This window comes from Ursus maritimus, unplaced genomic scaffold (assembly GCF_017311325.1).
Source record: "Ursus maritimus isolate PB19 unplaced genomic scaffold, ASM1731132v1 scaffold_15, whole genome shotgun sequence".
Lineage (NCBI taxonomy): Eukaryota > Metazoa > Chordata > Mammalia > Carnivora > Ursidae > Ursus > Ursus maritimus.
In genome coordinates this window covers 33,981,829-33,997,368 of record NW_024423897.1, presented here as the reverse complement: position 1 = coordinate 33,997,368, position 15,540 = coordinate 33,981,829, and the positions used below count along the sequence as shown (strand labels likewise).

The 15,540-nt window shown below is 44.4% G+C and overlaps 1 protein-coding gene across 1 annotated transcript in view; it reads right to left on the bottom strand.

Moving 5' to 3' along the window:
• Positions 1–3,059: 3,059 nt before the first annotated feature.
• Positions 3,060–15,540, bottom strand: part of LIFR (LIF receptor subunit alpha) — a 51,020-nt gene continuing 38,539 nt past the window's right edge. Inside the window, exons 16-19 of the mRNA XM_008692620.2 lie at positions 13,448–13,609; positions 12,241–12,334; positions 10,590–10,668; positions 3,060–10,210 (exon numbers count right to left, since the gene is read on the bottom strand). Of these exons, the coding sequence (XP_008690842.2) occupies positions 9,587–10,210; positions 10,590–10,668; positions 12,241–12,334; positions 13,448–13,609 (959 nt within the window). The 3' untranslated portion in view covers positions 3,060–9,586. The remainder of the gene's footprint in view (positions 10,211–10,589; positions 10,669–12,240; positions 12,335–13,447; positions 13,610–15,540) is intronic.

The following is a 15,540-nucleotide window of genomic DNA, read 5'->3' as shown; positions in this document are numbered from 1 at the left end:
GAGTCCTCACTGGGCGCTGGGAGGAATAATACCCCCCCACCCCCCCCCACCCCCCCCACCCCCGGCCCGAACCCTAAGGCCGTAAGCTTGGAGGCACCTGGCACCCCAGGCCCAGCTCTTTGCGGCCACCTGACCTGAGAGAAGAAAGTTTTGGTTGTAGAGAAGAGATGTGTCAGGCCCTGGGTGGAGCAGGAGGCTACGGCCAGGAGTGGCCGGGGGAACTTACCAGGACCTCCCTGCCCCACCTAGTCGATGTCTGAGAGGTGACGCAAGGCCTGTCTTCTGGAGAAGCAGCTATGCAGCTGGGGGGGAAGAGAGGTGGGGACAGAAACGGACAACGTAGTCATGCAGACTAAGAACGACACCAATTTCGAAGCGGGGAGGAGGTGCAGGTGTTGGCGGACGGTGGTAGGAGGAGGGCCCGCACCTGCGGTCACTTCGGTAAAGCCTATTTATCCTTTACGTGCGGTTGTCAAAGAGATACGAGGATGAAGGCAATTTCCTTGAGGGAGAGCAAAGCGTAACTGCAGGCAACGAATCCTTGCGCCCCTCGGGTGAACGAAGCCTCCCCCCGCCGACCTGGGAAGGAGCGTCCCAGGCCACCACAGGGAGCCTCCGTTCCTTGTCTGAGGCATGCGGGTCAACGAGGATCCCTTGTCTTTCCGTGGCTGGACACCGGTCCCCAGGGGGACCACCTCTCTGTACGATAAGGGAGTTCTTACACCCAGGGACAGTAAGCCATGCGTTGGTCCAGTTAGTTTTCAAGGTCCAGTTAGTTCAAGAATCCGTACCAGGCACTTGTCCTGTGGCTGCAGCGGTAACCGAGATGCCCCTCAATTTCTGTGTCAAAGAAAGCGTTGGAATTGTGCTCGGTGCTTGGAGAGGTGGGGGGAGCTGCACGGAGGCGGGGTGCACGGAGAGGTGGGGGTGCTGAGGCACTGGGAGAGACTTCTCTGAGCCAGCCATGCTTAGCCTGAGACGTGAGGGTGGAGAAGGTTACCAGCTGAAGAGAGGTCGAGTCCAGCATGTCAGAGGGTGGAACAGGCTCTTGCCATGGAACACCCGTCTGGGTGACCGTGGGATGTGACCTCAGGTGCATCTGACCCGAGTTTAAGGTATTTACACCTGGAAGGTGCTGGTCAGAAAGCCAGAGGCATTCCTGAGGTTTCTGGAAGGGCAGAGGCACGGGTAACAACGCCACATCTACCCTGTTGGGAGCGTCGCATACACTATCCGGAATCCTCCCAACCCTTTGCAAAAAGAGGTCCTCAAGCCCCACCATTTTGAGCCGAGGAGACTGAGAGGTTGGCCGACTCCCTGGGGCGGGGTGGGGTGGGGGGTGCGGACTAGGTGGTGAAGGTGGCCGGGAGCCAGGCCCGCGCAGCCCGGGCAAGGGGGCAGCCACCTGGCCTCACTGGAAATCCCCCCCACCCCCCATCTGCCGCCACAGCAAAGGCAAGGAGCCACCGACGGAACAGAAGATTGGACTCCAGGCCCATTTGTGCAGGGTGTGTGCTGTTGGCGGCTGGTTCCCGGGCGATCTGGGATTGGGAGGGTGCGGGGTCTCGCTGCTCGCTGCTTCCGGCCCTGGCCTGGCCTCTGGAATCAGAGCCCGCCCCGCGCAAGGTGCGCGAGGGTGTGTGCGAGCACGTCCAGGGACAGGAAGCTGAGGCCTGGCTCCAGCCTTGGAAGGCTGTCTGCAGCGAAGACATGTTTCCACGGCAGTGAGAAAGCGCTGGGCCTGGGGAGACCGATTCCCTCTGAGCTGGGCCTCTGCTCGTCTCGCCTTTGGCAAGTTGCGGGGACGGAGGAGCGGCCGGTGCACTGCGCTCGCACTCCCCTAACACGGCTTCCTCCTCCCGGTTCTTACCGGAGTCCTCCTCAGAAGCTCTTCCTGCCTCTTTAATCTGAGGCGAATCACTCCGGGATAAAATCCACTCCAACTTAATCCAAATCAGTTCAAGACCGGTCTTGTTAAATCAACTTCGCTGGTTCCCAGAGACCGAATAAATACTCGTAATTCCATTTTTCTGTTAGTCACTCCAGGGGAAGGGTAATGGATCAAATTTATAGGCCATTCAAACCTAATTCTTACACAGCTCTTTTGTAAAGAACTTGAGTTTGTAAACTAACATTTTAGTGACGCTGAATACCGTAAAGAACAAATTCATACAGCTCTCCTTTCCTTTCCCCTAATACTTCTACCATTCCTCTCCTTCTGACCTTTTCAAAGTTCCTGGGGTGGATGGTCTATACATTTTGGCTCCAGAATCCACCATCTGGGAAACAAATTATGCATGGACACCTCCCCAGAGGACAGATCATATGTATGTGCTTTTCTAGGCCTTAAATTTGAACATGTGCTTCACAACTAATTCCAGATTGGTCTACAGTTTCTTCAGGTTAAATTGTAGCCCATTCACATTTTAGTCCTGACTCTGGGTAAAGCACAGGCTCCACAGGACTGAAGACTTAATTTCTCCCCTTAAGAAATGCTACTTACGATCACTTCATACTTTAAAATTACTGAGGTTTTGCTGAATTAATGACTGTGCTTCCAAATTCAGGGACTTGAAATTAAACTGATTTTGTTATATTCCCAGAATCTCCAGAAATGTTTAGGTTGTCTTCAGAGGAAAAAAATTAAAAACCATACACTCACTCCTCCTGTTTGTGTTCCCTCTCTCGGTGGCTGTCTCTGTCAGATAGATAAAAATCTTAAAAAAAAAAAAAAACCCACAAAATAAAAAACATACCTTCAGGACCAGTACTCATTTTTTGTTTTATGATGTTGGATTCCCACTTTTTGATTATTTCTATGCTAACTTCTCTGGGACATGGAATATAGATTTAGTAGAACATATGGAAGATTCTGTCAATGGCATACCAATGTATAAAAGTATTAAAAATTTAGTTAGAGCCCTGTGTGATTGCTTCATAAACCACCGTAATTCTTATGAGAATTAACAGAAGTATTAACAATAACAAAGCAGAGGCTACTTTTTCCTAAGCGCTTAAAACAGGAGAAAAAACAACAGTAATGCCCAAATCCATCAGTGTAAGTTGTAAGAAAATATATTTATTTTTCCATGACAATACTATGATAAAATTGTTAAATACATGCATTTTAAAAACAAACATAACATCTTTAGAGTTAACAGCCAAGCATACTAGTTTTATGTTTAAGGTGTCTTAGTAATAGGTTACTTATATTCTATGTTCTTAATATAACCATGTTCTCCAAAAGATATGGAAACTAAATTCTGAAATTATATGATGATATAAACTGTTCAAATTTTCCATTCTAACAGCAACATAATCTCCAAATTTTCACAAGGCAGGAAATACTTCAGTTGTCATCTCTGTTAAGTGGAGTTGTTCTATTCCACATTAAACTCGGAATTCTGGGAATCAGACTGAATCACACCAATATACTGCAATCTATACTTTGCTTCCTCTATGTGTGTATTTAAAGGTTTCCTTATACAACGATTAAGCATCATTTTAGGTACAGAACATCACAAATGATAATTCGGGTTAAAAAAAAAAGTCTGTAGTGGTAACTTTTCAAGAAACGAAAACGGGACCAGTTGTGGACGTGCAGTTTCTCCCTATCTTTCAGCTACATTGGCACACACCTGACCAAACAAAATTAGTAAACAGTTACTAGTATTTATAAAAAAAAAACAAAACTGAAAATATTTAACATATAACAGCCCTTTTAAAAAGACACTCATTCTACAGACAACCTTATAAAAGACAAAAACTTCTGTCTGTTCACAGTATGTGTATTTTGTAAACAGTAATTCACTATAATGCAATTTTGAGAGTAAAAAAATGGCAATTTCCTAAACATGAAGACAACCTCTGGCTTGAGGCCAACTAGTGAGAGAGAAGAAACGGCAACACATTCCTTTGGGACAGTTGAGTATTTTTAAATGATTTTCAACCTTTGGACATGCTTGTAAGGTGGTACCATCTCAAATTTTGGATGTCTTTCTATCCAGGCCAATCTTTTCCAAGCAATTCTGAATTGAAATGTATTTAAGGAAAAGCCAGGCTCCTTTCTGAGAACATTATAGGAACGCACAAATGCCCAGGCGGCACAGAATACCCACCCTCCACAACGACGAACTGAGTAGGGGTTTCTTATTGTGTTTTGTCTTCAACTATTCATAACATAGTCACCTTTTCCCAAAACATTATGTCGGAAGGAAAAAATTAAATAGAAGGGTGTATCATAAATAACAGGAAAAAGTTTTGGAACCAAACTAGGGGCTGAATATTTGAAATTTTTTAATGAAAATCATTATTTAGTATTGTTTTCTATGATCAATTGCCAACAGACTAATGTTAAACCTAACAGCTAACTTGTCCATGTTTCAGTGAAAATTGTTATTACCACCTATAAATCTTTCTAATATAATGGAATGTTTAGGAGGAACAGTAAGTTCAGAAATTGAAAGTGACCCATTTTTAAAATGGAATAATTCTGAAGGGAAGTACATTTTAAATGTGTAAGGAAATTCAATACATTTAAATAAGCCATTCAACCAGGTATACCAAGTATTTTTGGCTTAAGGGCAGCGTAAGATCTATGTTGTTCGCTGTTTGGCTTTTTAAAGTTCTGAGTGGCTACTGCAAAGGAAATCTTAGAAAATATATGTAAATGTAACACAAATTAATTTCCTTATCAATGAAATACTCATTTCTCCCATCACATCTCTAAGTTTTTAGGGCGTTCAGTTATAACAATCAAAAAGTAATGTAAGTTATTACTGTTTTGTATTTGGTTAATATTCAATCAGTGATAGCTTACTTATTTGAGAGATTTTGAATTTATTGTTTCTATGGTTCTTCAGCTAGGCACTTGTAGATGAGAACATTCAGAAGGTTCCCCTCTTAAAACACTACTTTAAATTTTCATAAAAATGTTGCACAGAGTCTATCTTGCATAGGTAAATTCTGTCTACAACTTGGACACTTATAATCCAAAATATTAACATTCTTAATACAGGGAGAAACAAGCACTACTCATGGTTAAAAATAACAAACCTGTCATAACTCAGTATCATAATTCTAAGAATTTGAATATATTCTAGATAAAATCACATCCCGTGGAATTTGACCACACACAATAAAGCCTGACATTATCAATTAACTGAATGCTGTTCTTAATCCTCCATACAGGCATTAAAAATAGCTCACTCGTATTATGACTGGCATGAATATGATCATGTAATAGTTAAGACAAAGCACAAACTGAAAATAAAAATCTCACCATTCTATCGAAAATAAGAGGTTTAAATATTAATAGCCCGGGTACATAATCAGACATAAACAGACCACCTTTACTCCAAGTGATTTCCAATGATATTCTAAGCTCATGTCTAAAGGAAGCATTTCCAGTAAGTTTAGAAAATCATTTTCTGTGAAAAATTTTCTTCTGGATATAAAAGGTAAGACGGGCAGGATACCATGGAATTTTGTTTCAGCGGGAAATACCAATTTAAAATAAATGCTCTGAAGAAGTAGTTTATCAAGAGAATGAAGGAGTCCTTCTATTAATAGTTAAGCTCACACACCAATGTCTTGTTGCTTTGCTGGAACAATGCTGGTTGGTACAAACGCATCCCAAGGTTTGTACCCATCAAACAAAGACGCTACAGAACCTCGCAATGAGGCAGGGAGAGGAGATCTAGCGAGGCTTTCGCCCGAGTCTGTCCCAAGTTTTCGCTCAAACTGGAGCTACCCTGAGTAGATCTGAATCTTTCAGCCAATAGTCTTGGGTCTACACAGGCTAGATGCTGGTACAAACCACCCTTCGTGAAAACCATTTAATGTACACATTCTGGAATGGGACTCAGTCAATAAACAATCACTCGTTGAATTTCCACCATGTACCTAGTTGTTTAGTTGTTTTGAAATTAGCTAATGATCTCACAATGGACTTCTGGGATGCCTTTCCAGATAAGACTTTCCAGATAGACTTTCCAGATAAGAAAAAAGGGCATTTTATAAAAGGTATGCAAATTTTAAATGGTTCAAAACAGAAAACAGTAAAAATTGCTCTAGAGTAAATACAAAAAAAAAAAAAAAAGTCTTATCAGATTATGTGCCTGAGCAGTCAAAAAATTTGAGATAACATTTTCTGCATTTTGCTATGTTAGGGAGTACTTTAATTTCAAAATGCCATAAAACTGATTTCAAATTCCTCTTGGAAGAAAACATTCCCTAGTCTCCTTCACTAACCTACATCTAATTATTCAAATGCAGAAAGGACTGTCATGTTTTTACATGGACTGTATGAGGACAAATTACAGGACTAATGATTTCCAACAAGAATACAAGTTGCCTGGAGCTTGAACAGTGAGACTTTTACCACAGTTTCTCAGCGCAATAGTACTCGATGTTCTAGATCCAGTCCTTCAGATCCATGAGCCGCGAAAGTAATGCTGGTATGGAAAACGAGGCTGATCCTTTTGCCCTTAACCCTTCCCGTGAATGGCTGCTTCAGAGTCTAAGCTGTAGGAACACAGCATCTCTATCACCTAAGCACAGGAACACACAACCATCCGGATACCCAGGGCCACAATCTCCAATCCAGGCTTCTACAGTTCCACACGCTGATGATTTCAACTGGATATGGGTACTGATCCATGCAGTACATAACGTACGAGCTCTATCTAGTGTCGAAATTCTAGCTAAGTCTTCTAAGAATATGTTTATACTACATACTGTTTATCTAGGAGGGCCACTCACAAGAGAAATGCAGTCATGATGACCACCAGAATCGCCATTCCTCACAAGGGAAGCTTGACCTGAAACTGGTTTGTAAGTGAACTGGCTTGTACGGGATAGGAAAATGTGTCCTAATACGGACGACTATTAAGCAGACATAGTGGGGCATAACTGAGTTCAGATTCTTAAGAGTTTTCTAACCAATGACTAGGCCTTAGTTGAGGAAAGAGGGATCTCCCAATTATTTTGCCTGTCAGGAAGGGCTGAAGGGAACACATCTAGCCCCCCCTTCCGACTAGCCTTTAGTTTCCCCTCCCCCAGGGAGAGGAGCTAAAACGGCTGGACAGAGCGGGACCAACGGCAAGACTGCTTTTCACACTCGAGCACGGTCCCGGCATTGACAAGCAGTGCACATCTCCCAGGGTCTCCAGTGCCACAAGCAACCGGATATGTGACAAAGGGCAGTGTCTTCTCTCCGTGTTAGGCTGCCGCACATGCCCAGGTAGGGCGGCGGGGGCGGGGCGGTAATGACTAAACGCATACATCATTAGTTCCGTTTCACTCCTGCTTTGGCTCAGCCCTAAACCACATACTTCGGGACACATGGCAGGTTATAAAGAGCTTGCCCAGTTAACAGTTGCTCCGCTTCCCATCCACCCCGCGATCACTGTGCACGGAACTCCAGCGCCAGGGGAGAGGTGGGGTGCACTCTGACCCTTCCTCGTGCAGGCAAAGCACCGGAGTCTTGGCGAGGGTGAAAGGACTCAAGAGCCCAGTGACATTCACTGTGAGCCAAGTAGATGAGTCATTATATAGGTTAGAAAGGGCACCGATCCAGATGGCCACAGCTGCAATGCACATATACTGATGGCAGAGATCCAGCAGTCGCTTCTGGCCTTTTCCCTGTTCTCAGTTTAGTGTAGCTCAGACCAATCAACTTTCACCCTAGCCAACACTTATCCTAAAGAGATGAAGTACAGGATCCACTGGTTTTAATGGGGAACGAGGCAGGAGCTGGGGACAGGAGGGGGATGGAAAGGACAAGCTTCGGCAGGGAATGCGGGCAGCCCCAGGTCTGAGTGTCCGGGGTGCAAGCTGAGGAGAGGAGCTCAAGAGGATAAATGAGAGCAGCAAACGGTCAGGGACGGCTCTGGCTGGAGACATCTTTCATGGCTGAAAATCTCTAGGAGCTATTACATGGTTTTAACATACACTAAATGCATACGTCGTTAGCTCTGTTTCATTCCATGTGTCCATATTTCATGAAGTTGAATTCTAGCAATTAAAATCAGGATTCACAGAGTACCCAAATGGATTTTGCCCCTTGTCACCCTGTGGCTTTTTTCCATGACATGGTTTTTACAAAGAAACATGAGGACCTAGAAAAAAAAATCCATTATAATCACAGAACCTCAGATGATTAAAAAAAGAAAAAACAAGACAAAACAAAACCAGGCACATCTCGATGTATTCGGATATTTCAATTTTTCTGGTACTTTGCCTTAACTATCAAAAGACAAAAATATATAGATGACCTGGGGGTAGGGGAAATGTAAGATACGCTTTTTAGTTTTTCACTCCGCTTTTCCAAAAACCACATTCATTCTAGACATCACGTAGGCCGGGCAGATGAGGCTGTGAAGACACCCACGGAGTCTCACCGACTTTGTGCGGAACAGCCCTTGAGGAACTGTTCCCATAGGAAACATTGTCTTTTTAGTTTTAGATTTAAAAATTTGAGGACTGGATCAAATAGTCTAGACTGACGATCATCTCACAAGGAGAAGCTGCCAAAATGCCTGATCAGGAGGAACCTTCGCTATGAGGTGTCAAAGATCACCACTGCCCAGGGGACCGGGGCTCCGCGACATGGCGCTCTCGGGGGGCCCTGCAGCCACTCAGAACTGCACACAGAGCGAATGCAGTGAGTTCAGATAGTCAATCACTGCACTTCTAGGTTTATCGGTAATATTGGATTTGCTCCTGTCTTTATAAAACTGACACTGTGTCACAAAAAAAAAAACAGATTTAAAAAAAAAAAAACCCAAAACTCAGATCTCCAGTCTTACAAATTTCGGTTTTAAATATCAGGGCAACCAACGGCAATAAGGGAAGTTTGCACGCAAGCTACAGAGTAAGGGAAAGGTTTGCAAAACCTCCTAAAGCCAGACATGATCCTAATTTGGGCTGGTCAGTGTCACGCTCATTTTCAAAGTTTGTACCCCTGAGAAAACTGTTTGATAACCATTATACAGTAGGCACAGAAATCAGCATACTTTATCAAACAAAACACTAAATAGCTGTCACTACATCAGAAATTATATTAATTTTTTGTAAGTGCTGTGGATAGAGGAGACTAATGTTGAAAGTTTTGAAATCTGTGCTTGGTTTTCATCTCGAATGGAGCAAGTGTCAGGCAAACAAACATCATGTTAGTTCGACATTTTTCTCCCGCGCCTGTAAGTTGGCTTGCAATTCCATAAAGTATCCGTACAAGAAAACCATTAGCAGAACAGAACACGTGCCTGGGGATTCGTTTTGCATGGACGGACCGGACAGTATTAGCCATGAAGTGCTTCCCGAAGGTAGAGCACGAGAGAATTCTTTGGCTCCAATCACAGATCGCTTCCAAACTTGAGTTGCATGGACTGAATTTCTGAGTTCTCTGCTTGGGCTGTGAGACTACATTAAAAGCACATGAACACTTGGGAGTGTGACTTGCGCGCAGTGAGGTCCCCCTCGCTAACAATACTTCACAGGATCCCTCCAAGATGCCCAGTGCTGGCCCGGGAACGCCAGGACGGAGAGCTTACTGAGATGGCAGACTGAAGTGACACGGTGACTGTTAGTCGTTGGGTTTGTTCTGAAAGAAGTTTGTAAAGGACCACCCGCCCCCATTTGATTTCGGAGAGTCTTCATCTTTAGGAGGAATCAAAAATTGTCGGGAGTTAATGGAGCAGGGGCTTCCGAAAGAGACAATTTCACTGTTGCTGTCTGTGGATCGGGGAGAGTCTGGAGATACTAAGTTCCAAGTAGTTACATCTGCCTGAGGTCTGTAGCCTGCACTTTTATCGAAGTCGTCCTCTGCGACGAGGTCTTCCACGGCAGCAGGGACGGGCAGGTGCATTTGTGGCTTATAGCCGGCGCCCCCCACAGGGTCGTTTTCTTGTTCCTCCTCTGGTTTCGCCTGAGGCTGGTACATAGACTGGATATCAATGTAAACGACCTGAGAGGTCCCTCCGGCCTCATCCGCGCCCGGGTTCGGCGTTTCCTCCTCAATGACAGGGGGGCAGTAGGACACGACCACGTGGTTCTCGGGTTCTGCATCAGAGCTTTCTTCTGGGCGCTCGGCTACGGGAGAGATTATTTCTGTGTCTTCTATTTTCGGAAGTGCTGAGCGAGTTTCCAGAACCTCAACATTATTTGGGGTACAAGGATTCATTTCCAATGTCTTGAGAGCACTGTTCCCCTAGAAACAAATTATAAAGCAATCATTAAGAAGAGCGCTAACAGCTGCCACAATGCCCTTCCCACAAAAAGCGGCATTATCTGACGTAGTTTTCGCACAGCTACTTATTAAAATGTGCCTCTGCTGTTCTGTAGTGCGCAGTAGAACACAGTTACTTTGTCACATATCGATACGTCCCCGGCTATCAACAGCAGTGGAAAAGAGAGCATAGTAAAAACACGCTAAGGTTCATCAGTGCAGCAGTTCAGCACATGTTAAAGATGCTCTTTGCTCAGTACATTCCCGCTGGATGATATTTGCATGTTAAAAACTTCTCACAAAAGACTAAAAAAAAAGGAAGCCAGTACTAAAAGACAAACATAAGAAAGGAAGGGGTTACCTCACAGACACTCTTTTGAAACTGTAGAGCTTTACAGTTTTCTGGATTTGGAATATCAGGGTAGAAGGTTTCTTTAATCCTTTAAATAAAGATGATTAAGTACATTTAATATATACGATTACCAATCAGACAACAAACAAGTTAGCAAATCACTGGGCTTATTCTGACACTTCACAGGACGCCTCGGTGAACGTCTGAGACAACAATGCCAGATCATTTCTCGTGTGACCATTCACTAAGCTCCTGTACAACCCACTCAGAGGCTCCTATCTGGAAACTACAGCAGTACTTCTATTTCTAGAACAGCTTATGAATCCTATGAAAACGGAAAGCAAAGGATTCAAATGGTGACTGTGCTCTCAGGTCAGAAGTACCACAGAGGCACTGCTCGTCTAACTGAATGTCCACAGTGCGGACGGGACCACGCAGGTCCGGCACTTCGGGAGCGTATTTGCATTATCTCCACGGCTCCTAACGGGGTCTGGACTCTGAGGGGAAAACCAGAGCTCATTTTTCATGAGCAAAACTGAAATGCAAACAAAAAGGAGATTTGCTCAGTGCCATATCATATGTACAGCTGTTAAAAAGTTTAGTATTTGAAATTCCTGCAGAAAAAAAAAAAACTTTAAGTCTGAAATGCCCTAGCATTTTTTTTAATCTTTTGTATTAAAATCATTTTTAAAATGTGATTTTTGGTAATGAGAATATGGTCACCAAAACAGGGTATTCTACGGTTCTAAACTATTATTATGTTAACTCGTAAGCCAGGATTACTAGAATACATTCTCCTCTTTGGTGTAAAGGAGGGCATTTTTAATGCCAGTGAGGGCCATCTATGCGTGAACGCTGCCGTCTGCCCCAAGCCCGGCCCAGGACAGCTCCTGGCAGCTGACCGTGAGGTATTCTCTCCCACTGAGTCCCGGCTCACCACCTCCCCTCAGGACCTCACCTGACCTCCTGCCTCTCTAGCTTCACTCAGACACACAGTTCTTCTCACTGTCTCTTGATGACCAAGCTCTTTCCAATTCCTGGGCCCTCACAGGAGCTATTCTCTCTCCCTGGAACACTCTTTCTCCTCTCCTCACCTGGTGGGACTCTGCTCAAACGGAGCTCCCACAGGGAAGACGTGGTCAACCACCTCAGTGACACGGTTCCCCTGTTACTCCCCTCATGGTGCCCAGTGACCTTCCGGGTACACACACTTTGTAAGCACGTATTTACTGATGACTACGGGTTTAATGTCCACCTTTCCCCACTATGCTCTACGTCTACAAGGATCACTCTTCACGCAGGAGGAGGCATTCATATTTGCTAAATAAATGAATAAATGACAATATTTTCTAAATAGGTCATCAGGACAAGTGTGATCCTCATCATTAATCTGGCATATAGCTATTGCCCTATTTATGCCTGTAAGTATTTTTAGTACATCTATTATTTTAAATCATTAATACAGCAGGAAAAAATTTACCTTTTACTTCATTACTTTAAAAACCTTTCAATAATTCTTAATATTAAGACCAATATTAATTCAGACTAAGCCAACATTTTTTGTCAACTAGTTTCAACCAAGTACTTATTTCTTCACTCATGAACTGAACAGTCATGCTCTTCAGAACACAACAGGAAGAGGAAACGCGGGTACCATTACCATTCTCGTTTCCGATAGCAAAGGATACTCGTTACCACTCCCACAATGACAGCCACCGCCACTGGGATGAGAATGGCAATAATTAATCCCACAGCTGCAAAAAGAGAATATTGGATATATTCAAATCACTATTTTAAGCAGCACGTACACAGTAAATCCATATTAGAAGATGCATAAGTTGACAGATTAAAGAAAAAAAAATCCTAACTGCTCCAGGGACACTGAAAAACTATTAAAATATGACCTTCAAGCATTTTAATAATTTTTACACTAATACTTAAATTCTTTAGAACCGGGCTGAGCGCTACTGACAGGTGAGACCGGGTTCTTCTTCCTTGTGTGCGGGGCTACCCTGCGCACTGCAGGAAGGTTGGCAGCATCCCTGGGCTTCTACCCACCCAGTAGCGCCCCACAGTTCTGAGATCCAAAACTGTCACCAGCCGTTGCCAAGCATCCCCTAGGAGGCAGAACCTCCCCCAGCCGAGAACCATCTCCTCGTGGTGCTTTTTTTAAGAGTGTGTGTGAAGTCCAACTTGGGGCTAGACAATATGCCATGATCCAACTCAAGCTCTTCACTGCGGACAGTCAAGCCCATCTTCCCGACTCTCCATCTCAAATTTGTGAATGCCAGGGTTTACAGTTTTTTAAAGGTTATTTCTTTCACTCCTCCCTGGATATGTTAAAAATCACATTTAGAATAGGGCAAAAAAACATTCAAGTGGGGAGCACCTGGGTGGCTCAGTCGGATGAGGGTCCGACTCTTGATTTCGGCTCAGGTCATGATCTCGGGGTTGTGAGATCGAGCCCCACATCGGGCTCCCAGCTCAGTGGGGAGTCTGCTTGAGATTCTTTCTTTCCCTCTCCCTCTGCCCCTCCGCCTGCACACCTGCTCTCTCAAATAAATAAAATCTTTAAAAAAAAAAAGTTAAAGTGGGTCAGCTTTATATAGATTCAACATGAACACAGAACTCTGGACTTAAGATGTATCCTTCATGCATAAATTTCTTAAGTACTCTTAGGAAATAGCTTCAAATAACTGACGGGAATAAATATGAAGTCATCTCGTGGCCTTTTCACACTGCTGGCCACCCGCTATAAACATGCAACACATGAAACTTTAAAAAAGGGGATTCCTACATAAACAAAACTTGCTAAAACCTTATGCGTTGAAGTACAGAAAGAATCCCAACGGCAGTAACGGACTTACAATTTTCCTTCGTCACCACAAACATGCTCTTCTCCGGGCCCATGCCGCCATCTGTATAGGCTCGCAAGACCAGGTGGTAACTTGTTTTACCCTGAAGAGCAGCAATTCTCAGTGTCTTCTGGGACAGGTCAGTAATATTCTTAACCTTTATGTCAGACCGACCTATTTTTCAAGGGAAGATTACTATTACCGATCTCTACACCATTTTTTAAAGACCTAGTTATTCACCCCTGTTCCACTCACATCCCTCTCAAGTGAGAGGTTGCTGGCCACCCTCAAGGCCAGGGCCTCTGGAGTCAGCCAGACCCATGTTCAAGTCCCATCTCTGCCAGTTAGTAGCCACGTGGTCTGGCCGTAATATTGAAATTACTCTGAACTTGAGTTTCTCTAAGCGTGAAACAGACGATCATGCTTACCTCCCCGGGCTGTGTGACGTTTTCATACATTCTCTAGAATAATCCTGGCATGTGGCAGATAATCAGTAAAAGTCCCTTCTCTTCCCCAGGGCACGTGGGCGCAGCACCCCCCGCTGGGGCAGGGTCGCCGTAACTAGGGCCCATCCTGCCTGAGTGGAGTGAGACCCGAGGGAGAAGAGCGCACCTCGCTACGTGCTCACTCCGAGCAGCTGGGCAAGAGAGGCAGCTCGCCGGAGTTCTCGAATGAGCCGCTAGCCAGGAAGCCTTTGAATCATTTCGAAAGAAGTACGAAGAATTGTTTAAACTATTGTTTTAAAGTCTTAATCAAAATAATGGAAGACGGTAGTTGGAGAAACTGAACAGTACCAAGCGGCCAACACAGAGCAGTAGCTCCCTGCTCGCACCTGCCCTGCCAACCACGTGGTCTGTTCTCGGGGTATTTACTTCCGTTTTCTGAAAGAAACTCACACTGGCAGTGCCAGGGTTTAAACCTTTCAGACATTATGTATGCATGGCCTACGGAGAAGGGGAAGCTTTGGTTCTCGGCACCCCCTCTCCCTCCCATCCCACATCACTCACACAGACACACCGCAGCGTTTGGGAAATTCAGTGTCGATGTTACCGTGATCATGTAAGTATGGATCCCTGCTCATGCTTCCCTTCTTATTTTTCTGCTGTTTTAATGACGTTTTTCCCTCATTTCCTTGATGTACCAATTCCTAATTCCTCCCACATCCTCCTGTGAATATTCAATGCCATTTTCCACACGGCCCGACGCAACAACATCCCAGTGCCCTGACTGGCCGCCCATCCGCAGCCCACGTCCCCTCAGGGCTCCCTCCCCAGGTATCCGCTCTAGACAGAGGCCTTCCCAGCTCCCGCCCTCCTGGACCGCCCTGTCCCACCTGCTTCCTCAGGCTGACCCACCATTCTAGAACCACCGCCTGCGAAGGGGACTCAGGGAAGGAAGTATCTGCAGCTCTAGAGTCTGAAAATGCCTTCATTCTGCTCTCACAATGGCTGCCACTGACCTAGCACAGACTTTTAGGTTGAAAAGGATTTTCGCTCAGTGTCTTGGAGACACAGCTGTGCTATCTTCCAGCATCTGCTGTGTTGAGAAGTCCGAGGCCCCTTTCATTCCTGCGGCCGTGCACCTGAGCGACTTTCCTGTTTCTGGGACTTATTCTTTATGTATCAGGTGCTCAGGAAATTCATGACAACCTACCTTGTAGATTTTTTTTCTATTTATCTTACTGCGTACTAAATGGGTGCTTTTACTGTGTATCCTGGTCTTTTTCTGGGAAGTATTCCTACACTCTTTCTTTGGTAATTCCCTTCCATTCCCCCCACCCCTCAACAGAACTCCTGTGAAGCATGACAGCACAGGTCTCCCTGTACTCCAACTTCCTCATCTTTTTACTTCAATTTTCTCCTCTGCATTTGTCTATTTTGGGGAAGAATTTCTGTATCTCCCATTTAATTTCCCTATCTTCTATTTAATTCTTTAAAATTTTCTTTGATAACATTTTTAATTTTGATGAGTTCTTACCTATCTTCTGACTGTTCTTTTTTTAATAACATCAGGTCCTTTCAATAAATACAGTGTATCTCAACTATGAGAGGATAGTTTTGTTTCCTGTTTTAAATTTGTTTCCCTACACTGAATCTGTTCTCTGT